At 46.6% G+C, this 15,088-nt stretch overlaps 1 protein-coding gene across 1 annotated transcript; it reads left to right on the top strand.

Annotated features, from left to right (window-relative positions):
* Positions 1-3,518: 3,518 nt before the first annotated feature.
* Positions 3,519-15,088, top strand: LOC128706763 (nose resistant to fluoxetine protein 6). The gene is made up of 10 exons (XM_053801705.1): positions 3,519-3,831; positions 12,257-12,519; positions 12,591-12,766; positions 12,861-13,147; positions 13,442-13,576; positions 13,637-13,895; positions 13,965-14,130; positions 14,195-14,500; positions 14,574-14,891; positions 14,963-15,088. The coding sequence occupies exons 1-10, from the start codon at positions 3,519-3,521 to the stop codon at positions 15,086-15,088; spliced, it is 2,349 nt and encodes a 782-aa protein (XP_053657680.1).

Below are 15,088 nucleotides of genomic sequence, written 5' to 3'. Positions count from 1 at the left end.
TGGTGTAGTTGCCGAAAAATGTTACCCTCCCCGGACACCCAAGCCATCCCCGGCATTGCGATCTTGTTATCATAATAAAATGGTCTATGGGAAAATTAAAACAGATACTACTACCGCGCACAATCGTGGCAAATTTTCTCCTTCACTGTTGGCGTGAATGGAAGGGGGATTAAGTTGATTAGTGATTGTATTCCGATTCGAACTGGTGGCGATATCCAAGACGGAAGTTTCACTTTTGCGGCTATTCGCAAGACAAAATTGCCTTGGGAAATGTTGGCGACAACGTACGTTATATTTATTTATGTTTTGATTGCGTCCCAAAATGTGCCAAATGTCCCAAAAAGAAAGAGATACTCCAAAGCATAGCACACCGGAAGATACACATCCGCATCCCTTGTGGGTATGTGTGGGTTTTTTTGAGCCGTTTTCTTAGTAACTCTACTTGCAGAATCGCACAATTCGGTCAGTGCGTGCGTAATGGATTCGTGGTTTCAAGGGTTTAACCTTGCGCCACTAAAATGGCCGTTTCGGTTTCCAAATGATGCACACGAGCGTACGAATTTCGTGTGCAGCCCGCGTGCGGTGTACGCAAAAAAAAGCTACTCACCTGCAGCATATAAGTGTGTGCGCTTCAGACAGAAGAGAGGGAGAGAGAGAGAGGGAGAGAGGGAGTATAACGATGCACTGTTTAATGCGTTTAGTAAGACGCGTTTTCCATACACCATGACATACTGCGTCGAGGGTGGCCCCTAAGTAGGCCTATCTAGTTGTCTATCGTACCTCCTGTTTTATTGAACAGACACTTCTGAACGTAGTAACGCCAGGAAAAAAACCGCATATGTTGCAGGTAGAACGTTTATTTGTGTGTCATGGTGGTCACGTGCGCGCTAACGGTTATTTTGAACCGAATTCAAACTTTACAAGGCACGTGCTAGATTCAGGTACATATCCTTGTCTTCACGCTGCTTGAGAGGAAAGAATTTCCGTTCGTCCCATTTGGTTCTTCATTCGCCCTCGTATACAACACACTTTTGAAGGTTAAGTGACGTAACATTAAACATTAAATAATAATTCGCCATTTCAGCGGTGTTGACAGGGCCACCCGTTGGCCGGGTAAAATGGTTCTAAACCATTGCCGGCTCGAGCAGGTTGGATGCGCTTTCCCACTGCATCAGTTCAGACGGTGGAGGTTTGTTATTGCTGACGATGGGACAAACTGTGCGACGCTTTTTTTGTTGCTTTCGCCGAATCTTCGACGTGACGGTCGTTGAAGAAGTGATGTGTCATCTTTCTTTTGCGCGTGTTATGCATTCAGCGTGATGGTTTGCCCTCCCGTCGTTGGTGGATGTGCCGCCTGTCGTCGACACTCTGCACCGACAGGCACAATAATACAGCACTTGACCTCGGACAAATACGTCCCGGTGTGGTGGCACAGCTGTGCAAACTGTAATTGGGACACTTTAAAGAACTAAAGCTGTTGTAATTGTTCATCACATTATTTTACTAAGACAAAAATGTTTCGAGTATATGTACTTAGACACGTAAAACTATATAACCTCTAAAAAGTATCGCTGAAATGTCCGATATGTTGGTTATTTAAGTGTAGCGTTTCGCACTGAGTCATATAAGCTGCATGACCATCTTTCAGATGGATTGTTATGATGGCAGCAAAACTTCAAGGTCGTGTTGTAACAGTCTGCTCCTCAAGTAGACCCTTTCAGCACAGATGAGCTAGAAAGAAGGTAAATTAATTTAAAATCTCTCAATTTTACCAATACGAAATTTATGTAGTTTCGTATTAAACAGGTAGTACATTCTGTATGCGTGCAAAAGTAGAATTTGGGATTGTTTTTTAGATGACTTTAAATGTTTTCATAAATATAGGCAAATATTACTTTAGTCTGCTCTTTGTTAGGCTACGTCACGATTTTCTTTGAAAGACACGTTTCTTTGGCTTTGAATTACTTGGCGGACGTTATTAGGATGGCACCACTGAAGATAAAATAAAATCAATAAATTAACGTAAATTTGTATTACATTCGTTTTTATTCTACGTAGAATCTGCAAATTATATTTTAAAAATAAAAAAAACTTCAATGTTCCCAAAGTAAATATATATTCTAACTCAAAAATGGGCGTAATGGCTTGCACCAAAAGGTTTCGTAGTAGAAAACTATATAAAATTCAACAATTCAAGATGTGTTTAAGAAAGACACCCCATTTTCAAGTGATAAAGCCTGCCAAATAAGTTTCTTAAAATAAAGCGGGAGTAAGATAAAGTGTCATATAAACGCGCTTAAAATTTTGAGTCCAACCGCTTATCGGTTTGTTACTTTGGGTCGGAGTGTTTCATGAACTTTGGGTAAAGTTTACCGTAAAGTAGGCTTGAAATAAATGTTGCAAAATAAAAATAAACATGTAGTGTACTATCTCTGTAAAGCATATAATCGTAACGACCTGGATAAGAGCTATAAACCCCCGAAAAGCGACAGGAAGACGACGAACACATGAAGAGATATGTCTTTTCTTGCGATCTCCAATAAATAATCCCTTTCCTACCCAAGCTCACCACTCGATCAGACAATAAGCGCACGCTCTCGTCCTTACTGGCTCGTTGCAACGTGCCACCATCGACGGAGAAAGGGAAAACCGAACGTATCGTAGCTGCGGCTGCACACACCGCACATACGTTACGTGCGTTACGTTACGGCCGACCGTCGACCGACGCAGCAAACGCGCGGTTCAGCTCGAAGCAGCGTGGTCATTTCGATTGCAGTCTTCGGGCGTGCAGGTTGTGCATCCGGTTCGGCTCGGTCCCGTCTGCCCGTCGTCGTTTGGTCCAGGCTCCAGCATCACCCCAGTGCAGTGGGGGGTGAAGGATTCGATTGTGTACACACCCGCGTACGGATTATTTCTGTTGACAAAAGAAAGTGCAGGAAATAGCGTGTAACGCCGAAATCTTAGTGCCTGGCGGAGCGGTGGGGGCTTTTCGAGTGGATTAAGACAAAGTAAAAGTTGAATTGTAAATATAGTGTGACCGGATGGAAAAAACGTGTAAAAGTGTAACAGTTGCGTTGGAGATGTTTTAAGAGCTTTTGTTGTTTTGTGGGCGAAACTGATTACCACACTCGGTCGGTGAGCCACGGTTAAGCGGAGCTCATCTGCTCTGGTAGTGGGTGAGATAGTATTGGAGTATTTTTTTTCTGCAGTTTCGGCTGATTTGGCCAGTGTGTACTCCTCTAGCGAGGCACGTTGTTGTGTAATACTATAACAATCTCTTTCCATTCACGCTCCGGTTCCAGCACGAGTTAGTGCCGAGGTGCTGGGAGAAGGAGGATCACCGTAACGTAACGTCAAGGGGGAAAAAGTAGTGATCACCATAATTCGTGTCCCAGAAGAAGAGTTTTTTTTTCTCGTTGTACCTTGTGTTTTTGTGCGTGAGCTTTGTGAGTGAAAAAAGAAATAGTCCGTTTGGAGCATCAGAAGTTGGGATCGAACCTAGCACGAATAGAACAACCATGAAACGTGACAGGATTTGGTGGGGATGGAAAACTCCACTGCTGCTGTTGACCCTTTTCGGCGCTCAGCTGCCACAACCGGTATTCGGCCAGGACGGGAACGTGTCTGCAGTCGCCACGGAAGAAACGGATCAGACTGTCAACTTCTCGTTCGATCGGTTGATACTGCTCGAGGAAAAGCTGACCGTGTTCGACATCAAACGCATCGCCAATGGATGGAGTACGCTACGGCCTCGTCTTAGCGGACAGTGCGGCGACCAGATGACGCAGTATCTGCAGGGTCTGCAGACGGAGAAGCTGTGGGCGTTAAAGAGTGAGTGTACTATTTTCTGTCTGCCGTGTCATCCTAATGGGGAGAATGGTTGAATGGTAGTGTGACCTCGGTCCATTCCGTACCGAATGACACCTTGTACACTGGTGCATGGGTTGGAAGTACACCTGTAAAACGGATGTAACATTATGTCCGCGTTAAAGGGTTGAAAAAAAAAACAGAAGTAACATTTCCACTCAAAAATGTTCCCTGTTGTTGTTGTTGCTCTTCTTGCTGGACGTTCCAATTCATTTGGCTTAATTTTTTCCACTCTTCTGGGTCAGGAAGAAACGAATTTCCTTATCCGCCGTGGCCGTCCACCAGTGTACCGGGCACGTCCTTTCCCGTGCCCACCGGCGTCTTCATTTGTAGCGCGTGTAATGACGCGCATCGAAACTACTGTTCCGCTGCCTTTAATGTGTGTTACCCTTTTTTTCGTTTTGAATTGTTTGTTATGCGGTGGTGGTGTGATTTTCTTCGCATGCCCTTTACTATCCACTCCTGTCTCATACCTGCTCCACACACAAATCCCCACACGAAAGGTAGTGTTAATGCTGCACTTTTAGTCACTCGGCGATCACCAGCCAAAGGGGCTGTGGCGTTTGGTGGCATAATGTCATAATGACGGCATTGGCAGCGTATGGTGTAGCAACAAATCGACCAACAGCAAACCGCCCTCTACCCACTCTTCACTCCGCCACCCCGCTCCAGATAGCGAAGGAAAATGCTATTCAGGCCATGGTGAGGATCAACGCTGACTGTCTTTCTTTCTTTCTTTCCACGGCTTCGTTCGCTCTTTCCGTGTTGTGTTTGTTTGTATGCGCCCGAAGAAAAACGAAATGAAAATGTCTTGATATTCACACACACACACACAATCATATATGCAACCCCACCGGAGGGGGTGGTGCAATAGAGAGTAGCCCGCGGGGATGGGGGAGAGTAAACAGCTGGGGTGGCGAAGCGATGATGGCGAAAGCTTACATAATTTCGTGAACAAACTATATTTTCAATCGGAATTGGCCACTACCATTGAGAATGTGAGGGGCTGTTTTTTTTCGTTTTGCTTCTTCACGTGCGTTCGCACGGATTCTGTGTGTGTGTTTGGATTGTTGTTGCTATTTTTTGTTTCTTTATGCTGTTGCGAGGCATATGGCCCTTGGCTACGAGAAGCGATTACTTTCGGTCGATTAGGGTCGATTGGATTGATTTCTTGACTGTGGCAAGCTCGCCGGTCCCAGTACTATCTCATCTTAGCTTCTGCAGCTGGGTGATTATGGATTAAGATCGAACATGACTTTTTTTTTACTGCCGGGCGCGTTGTCATTTGCATCACTCCTGAAAGGCTCGGTTGATCAAGGACTCGGTCCTGGCTATTAGCCTCTTCGCTTGAGAAATCATGTCAAGCCGAAGTTTCTTCTCGCGGTGTACTAAATTACTCAATCAATGCGGAGCCAAGTCAAGTCCAATATATCGAGTTGCGGAAGATTGCCTTATTATCTGCATTCCCTGCTCGAGTGCTGATATCGTTGTGGGTTTTTTTGGTGTACTTAGTGGGAAGCTGACGATTACCGTACAAATAAACATAATGCACGTTCTGCTGTACGTCTACCGTGCTGGTCAGGCCGTCCATTAGAAGCCATTGGCAACTGATGTTTGCATTTCGTTTGTTTGGATCGCCCATTAGTACGTGGTACTGGTCAACACTGAACTATTCGTACGCTGATAAAGTGGTAATGACATTAACGGGGAAGCAAAACACACCCCGCAGGATGTAGAAACCGATCATGTACGCATTCCGCATCAGCAACCGAACAAACACTTGCCATTCGTTAGTGCATAGGTGTTCCGCAGGTGGAATCCGCACACTAGGGGCGTCTTCGAGAGAGGGTTTCCGTAGGGATTCCGCTGCCTCTGTGGTTCCCGCTTTGCCTGAAACGTCACGTGAGAAGGGTGTAAGCTCTTTGCAATTGAAAGGCAAATCCGACAATCGAACTCGTGTGGGTCATAAAGTTCAGGTGATTATTCCAATGATGATATTCTACTGTCAAGGTTGTCGTTTTCGCACCACAGGCAGGTTTTCGTTTGTTGTTGCTCAAGTGCACGAATCTTCACGTACCAAAGTTTCCCACAGGTTGGGGTTGAACCGCCTCATTATGAATTAAAAGCTAATAACAATCGGGTATTTTTTTTTGCTTGATTGATTTAAAAGCATAATGTTTGACAAACAGTTTTTCGATCGTTGAAGGTCATGTGGAACATCAAACATGATCTTCCTGGTGGTCTATTACGCCCAAAAGGTCATCTCGTGGAACAGCTTCAGCGTGATAGCACGAAAGACGATGATATAAGGATGGGTAAAATGCTTCCAACAAATTTCCCGTGGACCATATCTCGTAATAGTGTCCGTTAGTCAATATTGGTGGCGTAATATAGTATGCTGTCCTCATTCGCCACCGAGTGCGGTTGTTACGGCTGTCGGTGCCGGTGAATCATTGCCGTGTTAATTGAGGGATTATTTTTTCGGTAAATTTCATCACGCAGGAAAAATTGCACATCTCCTAACAAAGGCATTGAGGATTTGTGCGCGTGTGAGCCGTTCCCATCGCAATAACATTCTGTTCGATTTAGTTGCAGTGGTATAATACCACTCGGCGGATGGTTCACAGCGTCTGATCTAACGGGTTGAAGGCGTCGAAGATTGGAAATTTGCATAGCGAATTTGTAGTCACTTTTTGTGTTTTCTTCGAGCAAAAACTGGTTTCTTCCGAGGACATTCGTGGGGCGATGAGAATATTTCCGGAATATTCTTCCCGGCGCGATTACTGTCGTTTCGTATTTCTTTCCTCACAGTATCATCAAGTTGCTGCAAATTCCAACCCAAGGAACAGCGTGCATTTTTTGCTAATTTTGTGCAACTCTGAATGTCGCCGGGATGTCGGGCTCGGAAAAATGTGGTCAAACAACATCTTGTCTTCCGCTAGTGGTGAACTCTGTCGCCGGACAGTTTTGCCCCCTGTCGGTGCAATTTGAAGTTCAAACCTGATCGCTCATAAAAAGTGAAACTAGTGTTTCCACTTCCCACCCTATCGCCCATGGTAGTTGAAGTACCGCTGAATGTCAGGGCACTTGATCCGCCATTGTGTACGGCCACTTCCTTCTTTGTTGATGGGTTCGCGCTCTTCTTGTGAACCCGCTACCGAGGCGATGATGATCAATTCCGGCCATTAGAGTGATGGCGCAATAGGGTTTTTTTTGGAAGTTCATGCTCCACAAATGGGGTTTGACATTTGCTGTGTTTGCGGAACATCTTCTGCTCCGTAACCCTTCTCCAGTTCTTGCCAGCTGTGAATCGTTTCGCCATTCCGTAGTTTCCCGCTCGAGCACAGTTCGAACAAACGAATTCATAATTTCTCTCGCCGCTGACTCAATCGGAGCTCGAGCGCCGCGATCGCGCGTAATAGCAAATGCGTAACAACAGATACAGCTCCTTCCACTGGCCCCGATCGATTTCTTCACCGGCATCGCTTGCAAGCGGGGTAAATACGCTTGACTTGGCACAACACTGCTCCCCCGAAAGCTCCCCCACTCCCCCATTTGGCCAACTTCATCATTCTGTTCCTTCCCTTTCACACGATGTTTCACTCACCTGCCGCGACTGCAGCTGGGATGTGGTGGCCACAAAGCAAACCGCGTGCGCATATTACGTCACATCCAAATACGAAAAGTGAAAACGAAAGTACGAAAGGAGAGTGCTTTCGGTGCATATACAGCGGTAACCCTTGAGTGACGGGGCGCCCAGTAATGTTTCTCAGGTATCGGCAAAGGCTTATCGCTGTGCCTTGGGGACACATGGTGAAGTCTTTATGACAGTAAAATACAAACAAATCCCCATCCTGTTGCGGAAAGATGAGTCGAAGGGCAACCGTGTGTATCCGTGTGTCCGTTGACCATCGGAGGGTTTTCGGATGCGTTCCGTGCAGGAAAACCTGTTTCTGCACATTTTCTTTCGGTTCGGTTCATTTTTTTCTTCTCCCGATCGTTTGGTTTTTTTTGTTGTCGTTTCGCATCGCTTTACCAAACCTAGGAAAGTGATGCAACGATGACGGTGGGCTTTAACGGACATCATTCCGTTTACGTCGTTGTCATTGTCGATACGATGGTAACAAGTAACACCCCCGTGTCAAAAGCACGGCGCATTGTTATCCTGCTGGTCATCAAGCCCGGTGAGACGTTCGTAGTTTATTTTTTTTTGGCGCGATAAAAGAAGGTCACGTGGTCGCCTAAGGCAATAGGCTAGGTAAATACGAGCTGTGCATGGTGCGACTGTGTTAGGATGATGTATTTTCTTACGTATTTAACGTACTTTCACTAAAGAAGCTTCTTGCAGTGCATTTACTGCGACGTGGAATGCAATAATGTCATTTCGGATTTGATTTGATTTCTTGAGGTTCGTCGCTTGTTGTTCGCGGTCCCGCATTGAAGTTCTTCGTATTTGGACGATGCTGGTCCCATGTTGAAGTGGATTTAATTTAATTTTTCCTACGTATCGTCTTATTCCCCAATCAATCACCTGTAACGCATGCGAGTTGGGTCGACTTGAGCGTACATTTTTTAAGGCATCTTTCAGAGGTGGGACCCTCGCGTGCTTTACACGTGAACGGGGTGCACAGGTGAAGACGCGAACAGTGTAGCCAAAATTTAGGTCATTGTTTTAAGGTGGTGTTGAGTTGGGAGCACGGGTCACAGCACCGCCAGATGAACGATCCGACGATTTCAGTGCCAGTGAGCTGGTTTGTGGGCTGATGATGATGAGGTGTTGCGTGTATGATACGTTGGCTTCATCGCCATCGTCATCATCATCACCATCATCGTCGTCATCTTGAATAGGGCAGAAATCTCATGCGAACTTTGCTCTTTCACAGCGCCACAGCGCCACAGCGCTCTTGACAAACTGAAGGGCTAACAATGTGACCCTTAAAATAATGTAAATGCTCCTCTACGAATTCAAGAAAGCTCTTAAAATTATGCTAATGTATGGAATTTGGGCTGAAGTGTGATGCTTTTTTTTTAATCCCAACGTTGTATCCAAAAAACAAGTTGTACATCTCGCTCTTCTGTGCATCTCTTGGGTATCTGAACCGTCTAACAGCAAGAGCTCGTAGCCTCGAGAGAAATTTCGGCAGAGTGTGTGAAGCTCATTGCGAAAGCAATGGTCACTTACAATCTGTCTCGTACGATCTGTGTCACTACGCCCGAGCGCACGAGCGCAATTATAACGCTTAAACCTCCAGCACTGCTCTCCGGTGGGCTTGCTTTCTTTCGTTGGGCGATTACATTTAACCCATTGGCCATGAATTTTTCGACATCCATGCAATTTCATGTCTGGTGCGCGTACTTTCCTGCGCCCTGCCTTTCGATGGTGTGGCGCAGGAGCCAATGGTGCCAGCTTTTGATTGACGTTGGCACACGTTCCGCTAATCGGCGGTTTGCCATCGAATGTTTGTCATCATTCAAGGTCCTCGGGGAAGACACCCTTTTGGAAAGCGGGCGACATAACGATCCTCACTGAGTGGCCGAACCGCTAACAATGGGACGCGGTATGGCTTTGACACGTTTGATCGTCATTGTGCATTCCACGAACATCCACGCAGCACTACCACCCGAAATTCGTGGCTTTGTTTATGTTTGGTCCCATTTCATTTTTCCTTTCATGGAACTTTTCAATGTCAACCGAAAATGTTGTTGCCCTTCCCGATTGGTCATGTCGGAGGAGTCGCTGCATTATGCAGCCTATGTAAGGTGTCCTCTTTTCGTAAGGGACGACTATTCTGTGCTTACAATTCACGCTCACACTCATCTGTTGGGGCGATAGACATTTATGCGAACAAAAATGAATGCAACTCCTGAATTCTTCATGTAGGAACGATGGTCAGGGATGTCTGTTGTTTGTTGTGCGCCCGAAAAATCATCGTCTCTCCCGTACCGTGACTTACAAAACCACTCTTGGTGCTCGTCCTTGAGTATGGTCGTCTGCGTGGATTGGTTGCAACAGGAAAGCAAGAAGATAAAACATCACACCACTAAGGGCATGTGCGCTTTCGAAAGTTTCTGTTGCTGTACGACGGCAGGCAGTTGTTGGACGGTTGGCGTTGCATTTGTGCACTTTTTTTTTTAATTCCCAATTGCAATGTGTTGTCACTGATTGTATGTATTTTTCGTTATGTGTGGATGGATTATGTAAAGGAAAGGTAAAGGCCCGAGAGCCTCATTACCGTTGCACCGTAGCTGGATTGAAGTGGACAGGGTCGAACGATTCGAAGGCTGCCCCAGCGAGGAAGGAGCGTTGATACTGGCAGTCGATTATTATTGAAACTGTCGTACACGATCGCGTTAGACCGCGGACGGACCAACCGCTAATCGTAGAAACAAACTCCAAATTACCATGCTCTTACCCAAGCTAATCCCCACACACGGGGATGCCGTACGGAGAGACCTAATAAGTCACCTCTTCTAGCTTCTCACCGGTTGGTAAATGGGTCAGTAGTGGTCGCGTAACAGCCAACAGCGAGGCCACAACGCCACAGCTGTTTTGCATTTTGGCGCAAGACACGGGCGGTGTTTGAACTTTTTCCTTTCCCGCATTCGTGCCGCCACCGGGCCGCGGTTAAGGAGAGCACGGTGGTGAAATGATAAAAAAGTGAAAATGGACACGCAATCAAAACCGGGAGAAACCCCCGACGTTGCAGATGAAGTCGATTATGCCAACCCGTCCGTCCGTCGGCATGGACGCGGTGCAAAACAGGATCGGGGACCCGATTGGCTAACGAAAGCGTTTGAAATGTTCCCCTGACCGATTTATGCACCGCGTGGCTTTACCGGGACAGGGAACATTACATCAGAACTCCATCCATCCGCGGCCGCCTGGAACGGGTTTGTGTTGTTAGATTTCGCGACATTTCGTCGTGTCGCGAGAAATCCTTCCCGCCGACAGTTGGATGCGTAAGGATCGACGATTCCGTAAAGAATGGATCATTCAAGGTCCCCCCAGGAGGCGAAGGTCTCGCGGAGAATGATCTCTACCGGAGGTACTTTGGCGAACGAAAGTGAAAGGATTTTAAAGTAAGTAAGGTCGCACGGTTGTGATTCAGTGAACGGTGGCAAAGCTTCGAGAGAGTTCTTTCAGGATGGCTTCCGAGGTCTACGGGACACCATTGTTTCAAGGGAATCAGCAACTATTGGTTCGCATTACGATGTTCCCGATGGTTCGATGAGAGGAGAATGCACTTTAGCGAACAATTCTTGCATCGGTGCGAACAATCACAAGACATTGATAAGAATTCCGACTGTAAGCGGAAGAAGACGGTACTGGTAAACTTGTTGACCTCTTACTGGCTAGGGTTGTTAACTCGTGCGATAAAAATGGTTTTGGGTTGTACATGAGGACTAAAATATTGAGACCTAATCCAGGACATCTGGTCCAACGGTTGCTCTTTTCCGGAAACATTTCTGATGTTATCACGATCGTTGCTTGGGAATGGAATGGAATTTTATAACATTCTTCTTGTGTTTTAGAAACACTTCCTGATATTCTAATTATTCAATCAGGCGAAATGCTTTGTTGACGAATGTTTTTTCAAGGTCTTCCGGACCAGATACCGATGGTTCTTGTGTGCATATTATGCACTCGCCAAACTACAGGCTTAAAAACAAACACACACAAACAAAAAGATGTAAATGTTTGGCTCGATGCTAAACCGCAAAGGATTTGATTTGCGAAATTAATCTAAGTTATTCAATGCTAATCAGTGTCTAGCTTATCCGGTGTCCTGCGACTAAACGGCTCAATATGTTATCAGTTGTGTACGCGCTGACAATTAGTCGAAGCCTTGAGGTGGTTTCCTAGTTTATATGTGGTTGCGATAACACCTCTCCCTCTCTCTCTCTCTCTCTCTCTCTCTCTCTCTTTGTCTGACCATATGGAAGCCTTGTGGACAAGGATTGTCCGGTGGCAATAAAGAGTCACCGTCTAGTGTCACACACGGTAAAGTCCCCTTCGATAAACGCCTTCACCTTGTGTAGGGAGTCACGGAGAGACAGAGGGCAAAGTTTAAGCTTGACAGAGACGGTACGGTGTAGGTGAGTACTTTGAGTATTCCTGCCACCCGGGGGATGATTGATTTACGCAATAAAACGATGAACAATTTAGATGTCTCAAGGTTCCCACATTGAGGTGTGGTGTGGTTGAACCATCTATCATCCGTTTATTGTGACGTTTTATTAGAAAATACTTTTATGAATGAAGGTGTTAATGATGCATCTCGGAGCAAACCAATCATTTGATGTGAGAAGGCGGTTAAAAATGCCATTAAAATAGTGATCTGTCGTTATGCTAGTTAGGTGTAATGAAGCTATTCGCTTTCCTTTGCAGTGGATGACTCGTCGGGCAAATATACGAAAGGATTCTTCTGGGGCAACAACTACTGGACGGGCTCGATGGATCAGTGCACGTACATCTATCAGAACGACAGTGGGTCCGATCCAGCTCCGAAAAAGAAGGGTCGTAACACGGACATCACCTACATCAACGGGAACTTCCTTGGATCGTCCGAATTGGAGCATCAAAATCCTCCCTTCGTGCCTGGGTTCTACATGGCCAAAATCCTAATCAACGGTACCGAATCATTCAATGCGGTAAGTTGGGGAATTGGGGGAAAGTGCGTCGAGGGATATCATTTTTGATCATCGTCTTATTTTACCTTCAGATTCGAACGGTCGTTGTGGGACTTTGTCTACCGAGTGCTTGCAGCATTGCCGATGTTGAAACACTGCTGAAGCTGGACATCAGTCGGCGACATGTTGAACAGGAGCTGGTTGGCGTGCGATCGCCCACATTGAACAACTTCTCACTCTGGGATGACTTCACCTTCCGGATCTTATTGTATGTGGTAGCATGCTTGGATGCCTGCGAAAGCGTCTTTATTATCAGTGTCCGCTCAGACTTAATGCAAATGCTCGGAATTTTCTATTGGCAGCATCTTCTCGGTGATCGTCGTTATCCTGCTGATCAGCGGTACCGGCTACGATCTGGTGCTACGGCGTCGCTACAAAGCCAAGATGCGCATCAAGAGCTACTGCAAGGAGCTGACCGGGGACATGACGAACGGGTTGGGCTGCACCACGTACGATTTGACGCGCCGCGAGCCGGAAGAGAACGGCAAAGGTAACTGCACCGTAATCCGGGTACCGACGAGCGTTAACAATAACAACTCCGATGAGAACCTTGCCGTGGAGTTGACCGCAACGGAGGAAACCAAGTTGAGTAAGTTCCGCCCGGTCGGATCCTTGTCTTGGATCGTCTCCGTCTTGTGTATCGGTGTGCGCAAGCAATCCGGGATCTCCGAACGCTGGTTAGGCATTCCTGGACGGCTTCACTAACAAATGTAACCAGCGCTGTGTGTACATTCGTGTGTTAATACGAGTTTGGCTAATTGTTGGTGGTATAGAACCCAAATCCCGAAGAAATTCCCCATAATCTCTCCGTCCCTTCCTAACCAGCATGACGAGATGCGGTTGACCGGTGTACTGAGTGGTCTGTTTGCGGTTCTTGTTTTAGGTTTGTGGGCCGAGTTGCTGCTGTCCTTCTCGGTGGTGACCAACTTCAAAGCGATCTGCGACAAGAATGTCGGTAACGATACCATCCCTTCGATCCATGGACTTCGTGCCATTTCTATGGCGTGGGTCATTCTGGGTAGGTAGAAGCGTTTAGTGATGGTGTAATAGCGATGACCTAATCATTCCTTTGCTGCAGGCCACACAATGATCGTCGTGTTCAAATACTCCGACAACATGGAACTGCGGAAGGTGGTGGAGAAGGAGTTCCTGTTCCAAATCGTCCTGAACGGCGCTTACAGTGTAGACACGTTCTTCTTCATCAGTGGATTCCTGGTATCATTCATCTATTTCCGCACCAATGCCAAGGGCAAGCTGGAGAAGTTGACCAAGGGTGTGAACGAGTTTACGGCCGGTACATTCCACTTCTTCGGTCTCGTTGGCTATCGATTTGTGAGGTAACTATCGGTGCTGGGGGGCGTTCTGGAAGATTTGAAGATGGTTTGAATGGGTCATTGTCATTTCAGATTGACTGCCCCCTACCTGTACGTACTCGGAGTAGTGGAAGTGGTGATGCGTTATCTGGAACAAAACTCGGTGTTTGAGCCACCGACCCAGGATCACGTCAACTGTCCCAAGTACTGGTGGCGTAACATACTCTACATCAACACACTGTTCCCAGTGGAGCAGATGGTGAGTTCTTTCATGCTGGCTGTAGCGAATCTTCTCCATTAAAACCAATTTCCAATGGTTTCAGTGCATGCTTTGGAGTTGGTACTTGGCAGATGACACACAGTTCTACATCATCGGTGCGCTGATACTGATTATTGCCGTACGGCACTTCAAGTTTGCCGCAACCATGATGTCCGTGTTTATGGTATCGGCTTGGGCAACTACGGCCTATATTGCCTTCTCCAACAATCACATGCCCGATGCGGACGATCCATTCGCGCTGTTTGATAAGATCTACGACAAACCCTGGACGCGCCTGGGACCGTATCTGGTGGGCATGAGTGTGGGGTGGATTCTGTTTAAGACGAACTGCAAAATCAAGATGTCCTTGGTATGTGGTGGAGAGATAATTGCATGCCCAATGTTCCTCAAAATAAGGAGATATTTCCGATTGTATCTTACAGCTGACAGTAATCTCGGGATGGGTGACCTCCACCATGATGATGTTGTATCTTCTGTTCGGTCTGTACAATACGACGCTCACACAAACGGCTGCGGCAGCGTACAGTTCGCTGAGCCACACCGGCTGGGCCATTGGATGTGGATGGGTTATCGTAGCGTGTTCGTCTGGGTATGGAGGATGGGTTAACAAGCTGTTGTCCACCCCGATTCTGTATCCGTTCTCGCGTGTGACGTACTGTGCCTATCTGGTACATCCCATCATCAACCGAATATACGCCCTGGAGTCAGACTCTCCGATCCACATGACTCCCAATGCGCTGGTAAGTTTCGGGAGCACTGTAACGTTCTATCAGACTGGCATTTGATCGTGTTTCAATTTTATTCCTCACAGACCACCGTCTACCTGGGCCAAGTGGTGTCATCCTACGTGCTTGCATTTATCATCTCGCTTTCATTCGAAGCGCCCGTCGTAACGATGCTTAAAATACTCTCGCCGAACCGAAAGAAACGTATCTAA

Source organism: Anopheles marshallii, chromosome 2 (assembly GCF_943734725.1).
Source record: "Anopheles marshallii chromosome 2, idAnoMarsDA_429_01, whole genome shotgun sequence".
NCBI lineage: Eukaryota > Metazoa > Arthropoda > Insecta > Diptera > Culicidae > Anopheles > Anopheles marshallii.
The sequence above is the reverse complement of the archived record's forward strand: the minus strand, read 5'-3'. Positions and strand labels throughout refer to the sequence as shown.